Raw genomic sequence first — 15,272 nt, 5'->3', positions numbered from 1 at the left:
ACTAGGCAGACCTCTGGTTCCCTGTCCCAAGGCCACGTGGGGTTTCACGTCCCCTGCCACACAGAGGCTGAACAGCGTGGGCAGCACAGTGGCTGGGTAGAGGACGCAACAGGGAGCCCCTTCTGTGGCCACGAAAGGGGTGAAAATTAGACTGTGGGGGGCGAGGGACATTGGAAAGACCAAGGGACCAAGCCATAGCCCGGGAATCCTTGTATCTCTCCAAGGCTGAGTCTGCTTTGTCTCCAAAGAGACGCAAGCCATCAAAGGGCATGTCCATGAGTGACTGTTGGACATCCCCAGAAAAAACAGAAGTACTCAACCAGGCATGGTTTCATAGGGCCACCCTCTTAGCAACCGATCTGCCCAGAGAGTCGTCGTGCCCAGCTCACAACGGATTATGAACTTTGCTGCATCTCTCCCATCGTTCACAGCTTGGGAAACGATAGCACGTGCCTCCTCCGGTATCTGCAGCAGGACCTACGCAACAGTATCCCACAACGAGTGGGTATAGCGGCCCAAAAGGCATGCGGTGTTCACAGACTGCAGTGCAAGACTGGAGGAAGAAAACTTCTTGCCAAACTGTTCCAGCCTTTTGCATTTCCTATCTGGGGGTGCGGAAGGGAATGCGCCTGAAGAAGAGGAAGCCTGGATAACAAGACTCTCAGGCGTGGGGTGTTGGGTCTGGAATTTAGGGTTGCTCAGAGCGGGCCGATAGCAGTGTGCAATAGTCCTATTCACAGGAGCCCCTGTGTTGGGTTTTGACCAGGTACCCAAACGGACTTCGGTGAGGGCTTCATTTAATCGCAAAAGGGGTTCTGAAGTAGACACCCCAGGCTGAAGCACCTCCGTCAGGAGATTAGACCTGACCTCAACAGTGGGAAGCTCGAGACCAAGGGCCTCAGCTGCCCTACTGACCACCATACCATAAGTTGCTCCCTCCGCCATAGCCACCGTAGGAGGAGACAGCATGCCAGCTTCAGGAGAAGTATCCAGACCACTGACTTTGCCAGGGTAGCTCTTCTCCGGATCAGCGCATGGCGCGGAAAGAAAAGAACTGACGTCACTGCGTGAGGGTAGCCTCTATGTACTACTCCCGATGTCATCACGGCGACTACGACGCCAACGACACCCGCAGAGTCGACCGACGCACCTACCGACGCCCCAGGGTATTGCTCGGAGAAAAATCTCCAGATCCAGTCTGACACCTGGTGGAAATTCTAAGGTAAAAATCTGCAACTAGAAATCTCTATCAGATTATTATTTTATCACCATTTTAACAATCCTTTTACCACCTTGCATTTACCTCTTTAACCTCCTACTGTCAAAATATTGTTTTATCCATTCCCACATCAATCACTGTATCATCTTTAACCATCATATCTTTAAAAAACCCTCCACTGCTTACTTTCTGTACTACCCAAGCATTGCTTTACCCCTATACATACTAGCATCGCTTTATCTATTTTCATTTAACTTTCTTCGTGCTCTTTTCCTCACAAACCATAGCTTTCACCTCAGTAACATTTTAGCACTCTTACTTTCAACCATCATTTGATCGCCAACAACAAAGTATCGTTTTAATTGCACCTTCGCTCAACTACCATTTTATCTGCATATTTCGCCACCCACCTATTTATACTTGCCTCACTCACTGTCAATTATCTGCTTCCCCATAATCAGTCATTGTAGTCGCCCTATTCTCTTACCACCTCAATAGCCAAGTAGCATTGTGATGGGATCAAATGACCAGGCAGAGGGAAGCCTGCCTATTGTCAAATGTCTGCGATCACTATACCTTCTGCCTGAAGTTGGAAGTGTATAGAGATGAAACTCTGGTTATAATGAAGAGCCCCACTGAGCTCTCACTGGAAGAAAAAGTTAGTTACCTACAGTAACTATCTTTGTTGGGGATACTCTATCTACCTGCAGATTCCTCTCCAGTAGAATATTCCCTGCAGTGTCAGACTGGATACAGAAACTTCAAAGTGACAAGGTCTCTGGTATAGGGTGCTGGAATCAGACCACACCGGAAGTGACATCACGTGACACCACCAAGGCTATAAAGTGACCAGCCTATCACACTGATATCGGTTACCGTCCCTTTTTCCCTAGCCTTGAAGGCAAGATGGCAGATTGACTTTGTTGAAAGATTGAGATACAAAAACAATATAAGGTGGGATCTTTTTGACTTTCTCTATAACTCAGCCATCAAATGGAGAGGTGGGTTGGTCAGTGAGGAATCTGCAAGTATTCACCAGAAAGATCGTTACTGCAGGTTAGTAACTTTTTCTTCTGTTGGAAACTACTACCTGCAGATTCCCCACCTGTAGAACAGATTTCACAGCAGTGCCCTGCCCTGACGGAGGGTTAATGGATGATTAAACCAGGAAACCTTCTAAGACAGACCTGAATAAATGTCCATAACTATGCACTTCTGAATCCAGACAGTGTTTTGTGAAAGTGTTCAAGGAAGTCCAAGTTGTAACCTTAGAGATTTCTGCAATTGGGGTGTCTCACACAAGTGCAGTAATTGACTTGTCTCTAGTTAAATGAGGACAAATCCATCCAGCAACTCCTTCTTGGTCAAGGTGCAGCAAGTCTCAATGGAGAGGACAATCCACCACAATAGAATCCTCTTTTGAACCACATTACCCTGTTTGGCACCACAGTAACACAGTGCTGCTTGTTGGACCAATATTTCTTGATGGGTCAAGGTAATAGTTGAACGCCCACCTAGGATCCAACTGAGGCAACCCTTCCTTCTCCTTTAAGGGATGAGGAGGACGGTAGAATTTTTTTAAATCTTGTCATTATTGCCTCATTCAAGAAAACCACGCTCATACCTCAAACAGCCAGATAACTGCGGCGAAGAAGTAAATTTAAAAAAAAGAATAAATGAAATTAAATCTATTTTCTGGATTTAAGGCTATGATGAACAATGTTTAAATCAGACAGAGGATACAGCCCTAAAGCTAATAAGGAGGGAACACACCTTGAGAAAGTCCTAGTAGGACTGACAGTTATAAAGGTTACCTGGCTCTCACTTATTCTAAGTTTAATCTTTACAGCAGTTAAGATTTGCAAAGCTTTGAGAAAGCACAGACATATACTTGGGAGGCCTACAATATATACGGTATTGTACCACTTAAGCCCAAGGTTGTATATTGGAAGGGAATCGCATTAAGAGGCAATTATGTCCCAGTTATGTTAAGACATCTGAAATGAACACTACCAGTAATAGTTGAATTAAAAAAAAAAAAAAAAAACAATTGGTTTTAGTGGTATGGCAGTTGTAATATGCGCCATTTTGGCAAATACAAGGTGAAAGAGTTTTGATACACCACCAAAAATATATGTGATTAACAGTTTAATTATTTGTAGACACTTGCTTTATGGGAGATACATATAATTCATGACACTTTTGTTGTTTAACAATAACCCTAAAACTGCATAAAGGATAACAGCAGCATAAATAACGCTCTCTCATCTATACTGCCTATTAATTTTTACATTAAAGTACTGGGGTATATGCCCACTTGGTATTTAGTCCCCTTCTCATTTAAGTGTAGGGGGATTCCACCACCCTTTTTTTGGTAATAAAGCCATTTTTGTTTGGAGTTTAGGTAGTTTGCATAATACCTGTAAGATGATGCTTGAATCATCCAGACCAAGGTGTAATTCTTTTTGTTTTGTTCATAAAGGTGTCTGCCTGAGTTTATATCATTAACTAGTTAATGTTCCATAGAAGGTGATGGGACCAAACGCTAATAGTACAGTTGTACAAAATCTTGTGAGATGACACTCATTAATGCCCCCGAGAAATATATATCTTCTCCACAAATGGCACTTGCTATTGCTACTTTGGATGCTGGCTATTACTATTCTGACTGTATTTTTGGTCAATGTACTAGTATTTTGTCATATATGACTAAACCTCAGGAACTTATTTGAGTTTGTATGTTTCTGTGCTTACAAAAGTCCAGTTTCTGATGTTGCAGTACTTCTACCACTCTGGACAGCCCTAATTAAGATCATCATGGGTTTCACTGCACATTGTAAATGAACAATATTGCCTGAGGAAAGGGCACTGAAAGGTAGGTAGTTCCTATGGTGGGGTCAGAGGTTATTAATAGGAACTCTGAGCCATAATCTGAGAGATCCAGAAATTACTTCCGAAGCTCTTAGAATATGGCCCAAAGTTCTCATTAATAACTGCTGACCCCATCATAGGAACTACCTACCTTCCAGTACCCAGGGGTTTCGGTAACTCCAGGGGGAGGGGATAAGTAGTTGGTCTTAGCAGTACTACTACTAGGGGTCGAAATCAACCAGGAGTTCTGCTACTGATTTCCCTTATAATTCCTCATTTCCACTAAAAACTTCAACCGGAGATTTCGGCTGGCGGAGTCCATTAGTAAAAAAAGTCTAACCCATGGTGTTCCTGCAGGGCCCTCTAATCTGATGGAGCTGGTAAAGCCAGTTACCAACACCACATGTATTAAAACTAGACTCCTAATTGAGCCCAGTATGCCATGTGTGTTTTCTGATTAGACATCAAATGCATTCCAAGAGGTTCAGAGCACCAGGCAGTGTCCAACCCGAAATATCAGGTACAGGAATTCTAAGCAAAACATCTATTTTGATCAATGGATGTTATCCTGATAGCTATGTTCAAAAGTGAATTTTAAATTCTGCAAGATTTACCACACAACTGGTTTACCTTTGTCACTTTACAAGTTGAGCTCCATTATAAAAATTTAACTAGTACCAGTGTACCTCCTGCGACAGCCGGAAATATGACTTTTGAGAACTGATATTAACACTTGTGCAGAGCCAGGTGCAACACAGAAAAGAAACAAAGTTCTTACTGTATTTCAACCCAAATTTTAAAAAGAAATGAAAATAGACAAGGTGTTTTAACAACAATCACATGTAAATAATAAATACAAATGAGCAACAGTAGACCAACAATTTTGAGATGCGTTGGTGGTATTGCATTTGGAAACTGGAATGCATTTGGGCAGCAGCCAAAGCCAAACTCTGATTGATGAAGGAAAAGCAGCAGAAAGAGCAGCCGACTGATTGTTTTGGTGCAATAGTTTACCCTCCAATCTCAAGCAGTGCTTTATGCCCCACTGCCCCCCACAACTCATTAATCGGAAAGAGTTGTCCCTAAAGCTGTGATTCATTCAAGTGAAGAGATGGTGTCGCTAAGCACAATAAAGAGTTGTTTTAGTTGTGAAACAGATTTCTTTTGAAACATGCAAAGGAGGCCACCCACAGAAAACAGAGCATCTTAAAGTCACAAATTGCAGAATCATGCATAGGATTGCCAAAATCAAAAATCACAGACCAGTAACATACCACATGGAAAATATATTTCCCCTTTTTAAAACCCTGTTATTGGTAAAGGAGTTAGAGTAGAGCAGCAGTAGATGGGCATAGGAGGCAACAGGAATAAGGATAGGGTTAACTAATGCGAGGCAGAACCTAGAAGGACTGAACTTCGACTTCATCACAAACCTTGAACATAGAGAGTGGCGGTGCCCTCGTCCATGTCGAACATGTTGGAACCAGTGCAAATGTACACACCAGCATCCGATAGATGCACATTGCGGATGGTCAGGATGCCATTGAAGTCCATTGCTCTTTCAGGAAGCTTATCGTTGTTCTGACGTGTCCACGCTAAAGTATATGCGGGTGACTGCAAGAAGGGGATAGGAAGTTAACATTTTATTCCAGGAAAATCAAAGGCCAAACAGAATAAAACTGGAAATAATATTTCTCTAAAGCCAGGGCCATCTATTCTACTTAATTTATTAAGCTCAAATCTGAATAGTTGTATCTATTTCAGGGAGTCTTTAGTTATAGTTTCCATTTCAAATATACATAGGCTAATTCTAATGTTTTATAAATATCTGAGATAAGATTACCAATTTCAGGGAACATTCCTTACATTCATTCAAAAAATGACCAAAGACAAAAAAGATTGTAGGCTAATCAATAGGTAAGAATTTAGTGGCTTGAAGGAGCTTTAAAGCTAAATGAAGTGCAGACCAATTCACCTAATAAGGTCAGACGACTTATAAAATGCTAGTCTAAGGCTCTAACCACAATTTGATCATTGAGAGTTTGACTTCTGGCAGGTGTGAACCACCTCATGAAAATATATAAGTCTAGAAAGAGAGAATTTACAGTGCACAAATTACAATGTGATGTTCGATCTTAAAAGACCCAGGTCCAAAACGTCAGTCATGCCTAAGGCTAGTTTTATTCTAGCTGAATGAGTTAAAGTTCAATTGAACAAATGGGTGGCGAGTGGCCAAGGCTGAAAGGACAAAACCTCTGCATCTTAAAACTAGGATGAAACTTTGTTTGGAGAGAAGTACCCAACTTGTGCTTTCTAGAGGTTTCCTATAGTGCACCAGATTGGATTCATGGAAAAGACATGCAGGTTTAAATGCACAATACATGCATCACAAACTGTCATATGAATTTGACCTACCTGGAATGCAAAATCATATTACATAAATCTCCACCTGAGTGTAACACTGCTGATGATCATGTAGGGTTTCACAATATACTTATTGTCAATGTTTAGAGCAGAGTGGAGTGGAAAGAAGTGGTGGGAACTCTGACTGCACATTTTTACTGCTACACTGCACTATTAGTAATCCTTAAATGAGGGATTATATTATTATCATGGAGGACATGATGCAGAGTAGATTTTGAGAGCCATTCAAATTAGAAAGCTGCAGTTTCTAATATAAGAGACCAAGGCCCTCATTCCTACTTTGGCGGGCGGCGGTCGCCGCCCGCCAAGCGGGAACCGCCAGAAGACCGTACCGCGGTCAAAAGACCGCGGCGGTCATTCTGACTTTCCCGCTGGGCTGGCGGGCGACCGCCAAAAGGCCGCCCGCCCGCCCAGCGGGAAAGCACCAGCAACGAGGAAGCTGGCTCCGAATGGAGCCGGCGGAGTTGCTGGTGTGCGACGGGTGCAGTTGCACCCGTCGCGATTTTCAGTGTCTGCCAAGCAGACACTGAAAATCAATGTGGGGCCCTGTTAGGGGGGCCCTGCAGTGCCCATGCCAGTGGCATGGGCACTGCAGGGGCCCCCAGGGGACCCACGACACCCGTTCCCGCCAGCCTGGTTCTGGCGGTGAAAACAGCCAGAACCAGGCTGGCGGGAAGGGGGTCGGAATCCCCATGGCGGCGCTGCTTGCAGCGCCGCCGTGGAGGATTCACAGGGGCAGCGGGAAACCGCCGGCTTCCCTTTTCTGACCGCGGCTTTACCGCCGCGGTCAGAATAGCCCCAGAAGCACCGCCAGCCTGTTGGCGGTGCTTCCTCCGTCCCCTACCCTGGCGGTCTCGGACCGCCAGGGTAGGAATGACCCCCCAAGTCTGCAGCCCAAAAGCACCAATTTCTGACAGTAATAGTGACTACTGTGCACAGTCATGTGCACCAGAAGAAAACCAAACTAGATTGGCAGTGATTGAGAGGAAATGTGGAGGTCGGGAAATGGAAGCTTTGTTAGGTGACTGAAGTGGAGAGTGAGGGGAAAACTGACAGTGACATAATGAAGAAACCTGGTCACAGGAGTATATCCATTCAAACAAATGTTCTCAACAAGACACTGAAGAACACCAGGGATAATCTGGGGAAGCTCCATTTATACCTCTTTAGAGTGTTTCTGAACAGTTATGTTAACCTTGAATAATGTAGGTTCCTAGCCTGATGACAGGAGAGCAATTCAAGCATGTAAATCTACAAAAGATCCAAAGCTGGAGAAGTGACTGATGTGCAAAATATAATCTAACTCAGTTTCCCACAGTTGGATGGCGTCAAGATCTTCTGAATAGAGTAGGTGTATGAGGGAAAACTATCAGGTATCAGTAACTGCACAGCTGGGGTTGCGTTGTAGATTGCTGCAGTAAACAAGTGGAATTGTGAGGGATCACATGTAAAACAGACTTCAGTACAGCAGACTGGCAGAACAGTGAGATTTTCAGGATGAAAGGCATTAGACTTGTACTGACACAACCAAGCATTAAAACAAAGAAAGATATGGAAAGGCTGGTCATGACTGTGGTGTACTAGCAAAGCTACGGAAACTTCCTGGAAATTATAAGAAGGGTTCAGGGTTCTCTCATAATGTATCACTGTATAAAGCCTAGAACAGGCTTTTGCAACGAGTAACTTGTGAGCTACTGGAAGGTCTACAGCCACATGTGAGTAGCTCTCCTGTGTGCATTGCCAACTAAATTAGAAGCTTTTGCTTGGTTAAATTGATATACGTATACCAATACTGAAGTATATCAGTGATGAAAGTGTATGTATTCCCACAACCCATAATTTCCAAAAGATATTTAAAGTTGATGCTTTAATGATGCATCTTTGAGCATTGGGAGACTGATTACTAATATTATCACCTTACTAATATTATCACCTTGGTAATATTACCTTGATGCCAGGGGGATTCCAGCGATGGCTTTTATGCAGAGGCACTCTGCCAGAGGCACTCAAAATTCACATAACCTTCTTTTTCATACATTACGGGTGGAAATCTTGCACTGAATTGATCATGGCAGTTAATCTTGCAAAGGGAGGCCACAAATGAATGTGTAAAACACAAATAATATTAGTACCACATCATGATTTTCATTGAACATTATGTAGGAAGCTGGCCTGGCGTGTGGTGGACACCTTGGTGTTGTCACCATTTACCTGGTCCCGGTATCCCGTATTAGTGAAGTGTAGGCAGTGTCTAGGACGCCAGGACTCTTTAGAGCACCCTGCCCTCTGGGTAGGAAGGCCTACCATAGGGAGGACTTGCAGTGACCTGTAGTGAAAGGGTGTATGCACCTTTTCATGCAGGCTGCAATGGCAGGCCCGCAGACACATTTTGCATGGGTGGCACAATACATGCTGCAGCCCATGGGGAACCCCTGGTGCCCCAATGCCCTGGGTACGTAAGTACCATATACTAGGGACTTATAAGGGAGCACCAGTATGCCAATTGTGGGGGTGTGCAAAGTGTTAGGTAACCAAATTTAGAGGGAGAGCGCACAATCAATCGGTCCTGGTTAGCAGGATCCCAGTGAAAACAGTCTAAGCATACTGATACCATGCAAAAAGTGGGGGTAACCATGCCCAAAAAAAGGAGCACTTTCCTACACATTAAGTAGCTCTTGTTAATAGTAATGTTGGAGACTCCTGGCCTACAACTAGAAAAACTAGAGTTCCAGCAAGTCAGGCTTAATGTGAACTGGCAAGATGGTGTGGGGTTCTCTCAAGTACTTCGAGGGGAGGACACTCATAGGATGGTTGGCAAGGTATTCAAGAACATTACACTATTCCAATATTCAGGTAGTCAACTATCGGTAATGAAAGCAGTAGAGAAAGCAAGGCCCATCTATTCTTGTTTCCTAAACAAGGTACATTTCATATACACTCCACTTTGTTTTGGCACCCATGTAGCTACACTCCTTCTCTGTGGGTTTATGATCGACACCTAGCCACAGATACAGTCCTGGTTAACTGGCTTCTGAATATAAACTTCAATCCCTCCCCCACCTCACCTTGCTTTTAGCTGTGCAAATGAAGGTCACATCTGACCCAACTCGGACATTCTGTCCCTTTGGTTCCTCCACAGTCACTGTGATTGGTTTAGTTGGAGCTGCATTAAAAGAACAAGGAGAAAAATAAAAGCTTACTATAATGCGATTGCAAAACTCCTTTGCTGATCGGAAAGCAAAGAAAAAGGAGAGCTATAAAAAGCAAACAAGAGAGGTATCAAAGACAATTCATTTCTATGACCATAGACACCACCAAACCTGTTGAACAAGTTACTTACCTTCGATTAAGCCTCATCTAGTATAGACTATCTAGTCGCAGTTTCCTCATCATACATTTATCCTCTGGACTGGATCTGGAAGCTTTGTGAGGAGCAGCGCTCCTGTGCACCTGTAGGTGCTGTCATCTGTGCCAGAAGTGATGTTCGTGGTGCCTATAAAGGTGCCACCCGAGTGTACTGACGTCAGTTTCTTTTTGCAAGTTTCTGCACCAGAAGCGCAGAGACACAAAGAACACGGACCACTGGTGTGGAAAACTAGAGCCCTGAATGGGAACAGCCCTGTCCCTAGAAATCTGTTTGCAGAGCAGGAAGGATGGGTGGGTCGGTAAAGACACTGCAGCTAGACAGAGTCTCTACCAGATAGAGCATTACCGAAGGTAAGTAACTTGTTCACCTGATAAAGACTTCCAGCCACAGCTTTCTTACCTTAGAATAGATACCCAAGCAATACCATCCCCGGAGACGAGTCTGCAGACCAGTTTCACACGAGGAAGTCAGGCAAGACCGAACATGCACAGTCCTGAAGGACCAGACGGTCCAGGAAGTAGTGCTTTCTGAACGTGTGCTAAGAAGCCCACATTGCTGCCTGGCAGATGTTCATGACCAGAACTCCGCGTGCTTATGCAATGGTCGCATCTTTAGCTCTGGTGGGGTGAGCATGCAAGCCCTCATGGGGTTGCTTGTTAGACACTGTGTACCAGATTTTAATGCAGTGCACAATCCATCTGGAGATGGTCCATTTCTACATGGCCTGTACTTTCTTTGCGCCGACATACCTCACAAACAGTTGGAAGTCCACCCGGAACTCGTGTGTGGTCTAGATGGAATGACAATGCTCCTTTTGGGTCCAGATCATGAGGTCACTCCTCTTCTATAGAGGGATGTGGCGGAGTGTAAAAAGTAAGCATAGTGGTGGATTGTTCTTTGTGAAAGGAAGGGACCCCTTTCTGTAGCAAGGAAGCTCTCATACGAGTAACAGTTTGTCTGGGAAGAAGTTCGGGAAGGGAGGCTTGGATGACAAAACAGGATGCTCATTGACCCTCTGGGCAGATGTTAGATCTACTAGAAAGACTGTCTTGATGGTAAAGAGCCTGAGTGGACAATTGTGCAATGTCTCAAAGGGAGCAAATATGAGAAACGTAAGGATGAGATTAAGGTCCAACTGGGGCATAATAAAAGGGGAAGGTGGATACAAATGCTCATAACCTTTCAAGAACCTATTTAAATAGGGGATTTGAAATGGGATGGCTGGTCAGGCAACCACAAAAAAGCAGAAATAGCAGAGAGATAGCCATTAACAGTGCCCATGCAGAGCCCTGCTGGGCAAGAGAAAGGATGAAAAGAAGAACCTGGTAAAGGGGGTAGAAAGGGTTCCAATTATGTTTCTGTGCACCATGCCACAATTTTCCCCAATGGAAGGCATATTCCATCGTAGTGGAGGGATGCCTGGCTGCCAAGAAAACGTTACAGACTTTGGGAGGAAGGACGAAAACTATCAACTGCCACCGCTCAATCTCAATGCAAGAAAGTTAAGAGTTGACAGGTTTAGGAGGAGGACCCTACCCTGCTGCTGCAACAGAAGATCTTCAATAACTTGGGATACCAAAGTCTCCATGTCCAGTCCAGAGACACAATTAAGCGCAGCCATTCCTGATCTTCTTGAGAACTCTGGGCAGGAGTGGTGTGGGCTGAAAGGCATACAGGAGGCCTGAGCTCCACTCAAGACGAAAAGCATCTCCAAGAGAGCTGCCTTGGAAACTCTAGAGTGCAAAAGTGCAGACATTGCAAATTCTCTGCCCTGGCGAAGAGATCTAACCAAGTCTCTCCCTACTACTGAAAGAGACCTTGCACCACCTCTACATAGAGATGCCATTTGGGATCTGCAAGGCATCATCAACTGAGTTTGTCTACTCTGACCTTCAGAGAGCCTGCCATATGATTAACCACCAAGGATATGTCCTATATTCCAGCCATGTCCAGAGATGCACAGGCTCTTGACAAAGGGTCCATGACCCAACACTGCCCTGTTTGTTGCAGTACCACATGGTGGTGGTGTTGTCAGTGAACACCTGAACCAGCCTTCCCTTACTGGAGGATAGAAGCATTTTGCCAATCGGCTCCGGAAGTCACTGGAGATCAGACTCCTTCGATCTCCACCTCTCCAGGATGGCCACCCCATCCCAGGAGTGACGCATGTCATTACTGCCAGGTCTGGATGGGGAGAGATGTCTGCCACTGACCCAATCACGGTTTGTTAGCCACCACTGCAGTTCTTTTGCAGTTCCCTTCTAGATCATGTCAGGGAGATTCCCCAGATGCTGTGCCCACTGGAACTTCAGGTCCTACTGCAGAGCCCTCACATGCCAGCAGGATGCAGGAGGCCATGAGTCCCAGCAGCCTCAGAGTCATTCTCACCAAAATCTAGGATAGAGGATGTAACATTGGTACCATAGCCTGAATATCCTGTACTCATCGTTCAGGAGGACAAGCCAGGAACTGCACTATGTCCAGAATAGCTCCAATGAAAGGGAGCATCTGGGTCGGAGCCAGGTGTGACTATGCACGTTAATAGTGAACCCGGGAGAATGCAGGAGGTTTGTCATAGCCTTGAGGTGTGAGAAGACAGTCTGGACCCAGCCTGCCTTCAACAGCCAGTTGTCGAGATAAGGGCAGACTGGAGTTCCTGATCCCTGCAGATGAGCTGCAACCACTGCCATCACCTTGGTAAACACCCGAGGGGTGCTGGTAAGGCCAAAGGGGAGCACAGTGAACTGAGAGTCCTCATGACCCACTGTTAACTGCAGGTAACCGCTGTGGGCAGATGAGAATATGAAAGTATACGTCCTGCAAGTCCAACGCTACCATCCAGTCTCCCGGCCCAAAGGCAGACAGAACCCGAGGTCGCAGGAGCATCTTGAACAACTTCTTGAAGAAGAAACTGAGATGGCCAGGTCTAGGATAGGGCAAAGGCCTCAGTCCTTCTTAGGTGCCAGAATGTATCGGGAATAGCAGCCATGACCTATTTCTGGCGTCTATGGATCCCTTAGCCAAGAGAACTGTCACTTCCCTCAGCCAAGAGAGCTGACTCTTCCTGGCGGAGAAGGAACAGGTACTCCTCCATTAGCCTGGACCAGGTTGTGATGGCATGGCTGATGTCGGTCCAGACTCAGGAATGTATCCTAGGGATTTGATTGGTGATGGGGCCGGAGCCACAGGCGCAGAACCAGAAGGGGCCCCTTCCAAAGCCTCAGGGCCAGAAGGCACGCTGATGAAAATGGGTCCCCAAAATATGAGGCACATGACCTCATAACTCTTAACTGAACAGGGATTGCTCCAGCTCCCAGAAACTTGGGGAGGGGTGGAGATGGCGCAGGCATGGCTCTACCACAGAGCCAGGCCTCAAATGTTGATGCTCCACCGTCTCGACAGACGGGGTGAAGTTGAAGACATCTTTGATGACAACTTCTGATGATAGTGAGAGTTACCCAAGCAGCCCGAAGACTTCAAGTGCAACGAGTTAACAAAATGCTCCCAGGACCTTCCTCTCAAGTCAAGCCACCAGGAGCTTGAGGAATCTTTCCCTCAAAGCCTTCGGGTTCATGGCATGCAATCAGCACAGTACTTTTGGTCATGCTCGAGGCACCAAAGGCATACAAGGTGCAGGTCCATCACCAATTAGTAACAGGTGCTGCAAGGCTTGAAGCCGGCCTTTTTTTTTTTTATAGCATTCTGCCACACCAAAAGCCAAAAAAGGTTTAGTCAAAAAATCACTAAAGGGTAGCTCTTACTGCATCCAAGCTGCGATGGGATGGCACCTATATTGACACCACACACTCACTGCTGGCGTAGACGATGCAGACAACACCACTTGGAGTCGAATGACGCAACCTACTGGCAGGTAGACATCCTCTTCACGAAAATAAATTCAGATCCAGTCTGACCCTGGGGAAAATTCTAAGGTAAGAAATCTGCGGCTATAAGTCTCTATCAGAGATGAGGTTCTGCAGTTCCTGTTGCTAAAGGGAGGAAGGTGAAGATTTCCATTCCACAGATCTAACTCAGATAATCACTTTTAAATAACCAAACCTAAATGCATCCTGGTACACTGCTCCATGGGACCTAACCTAATACCCCAGGGGTAATATACTGTAGCAAAATAAACATGCTAATATTATGTTAGAAAACATGGGTCAAATGTGGGGCAATCTACAATACCGTAAATGAAGAATATTAACCGCTCCATGACAGTCACTAGTGACTGAAATGGCCCAAACAATGGCAGGCAAATCATGTGTTTCAGATCTCTTTACAGGATCATACCAGCCTTGTACTGCTATGGTTGGAATTCAGCCCCTTCAAGTACTTGGAACAGGAAATTGCACAATCCGCAACTATCAATCAGTGGCTCAATTTTGAACTTTTGAAAAGGATACCATTCAGGAAACAGCCTGTGAGAGCTGAGCCAGAAGGCTTCTGCTATCTGCAACACTTTTAGCTGTCAATGTCACAATATGGTACTGTCTTTGTATTAAGACCCTTAAAAATGCATGTGCTAGTACCATGACAGGGACAATCAACTATTGGAGCAGCAAGCGTAAGAAAGTGGCCTATGCAATTACTATCTTCTGACAAAAGACAATGTCCATAAAGGTTCAGTTGCAATAGCAAACAAATTATGTACCCAGTAACCAATGTATGAGTATTTTATTATGGCCTCTCTACCTCTTCAAGAAAACCTTAGATTTCTACATTTTGCTCTATTTTTTGCTTTGCTTTTTAAACAGCGGCATTATGATTTTACTTTGTCAATTACGAGTAAATCTGAACATCAAAAGGCAATGCAATAATGAACCCCTGATATTTAATACTACATGACATCACTGAGTAACTGGACCTAACAGAATATAGGAAAGTATAAAGCAATACCTAGATGTGAATAGTTTCTGATCTGCACTGGGTTTTCTCAAAGTGGTAACCATGCCACTTTTTCAGGAACACTACTGTAGTGGATCCTATTTAGTTTTATTTGTAACTAGGAGACAGCTTAGCCTTCTGGCTTGCAGACCTGTGCCCCGTCACCTTGTGACTTTTAATCTACTTAGCCTACTCTGCTTTAGCGTATTTATTTAATGATTTCTTCCAAGATGGCTGCTATGTTTACAGTTAGGAAGACATTTTGATTTCACATTAGCAGTGCCACTCTATGAAGGTGTCACTATCAGCGTCAAAGACAAGTGATATACGTAAGTATTCACATCATGTTCTTTCCCACTTACATGTGACAGGAACATAATATACTTTTGGAGGGAATTGTTTATGTAATTGCCGCCACAAGCATGCCTTTTTATCTAATGTTTGGGAACATACCTGTGTCAGGGGACCTACAAGATCTGTATAAATACATCTCATGCAGACAAG

The 15,272-nt window shown here is 44.7% G+C and overlaps 1 protein-coding gene across 7 annotated transcripts in view; it reads right to left on the bottom strand.

Moving 5' to 3' along the window:
* The window catches only part of HSPG2 (heparan sulfate proteoglycan 2), a 933,800-nt gene that overhangs the window by 429,136 nt on the left and 489,392 nt on the right, over positions 1–15,272 (bottom strand). For all 7 annotated transcript variants that reach the window (XM_069240056.1, XM_069240057.1, XM_069240060.1 and 4 more), the window contains exons 44-45: positions 9,580–9,677; positions 5,524–5,704 (exon numbers count right to left, since the gene is read on the bottom strand). In XM_069240056.1, coding sequence (XP_069096157.1) covers positions 5,524–5,704; positions 9,580–9,677 — 279 coding nt within the window. The remainder of the gene's footprint in view (positions 1–5,523; positions 5,705–9,579; positions 9,678–15,272) is intronic.

The sequence above is a fragment of the Pleurodeles waltl genome, chromosome 6 (genome assembly GCF_031143425.1).
Source record: "Pleurodeles waltl isolate 20211129_DDA chromosome 6, aPleWal1.hap1.20221129, whole genome shotgun sequence".
NCBI lineage: Eukaryota > Metazoa > Chordata > Amphibia > Caudata > Salamandridae > Pleurodeles > Pleurodeles waltl.
The sequence above is the reverse complement of the archived record's forward strand: the minus strand, read 5'-3'. Positions and strand labels throughout refer to the sequence as shown.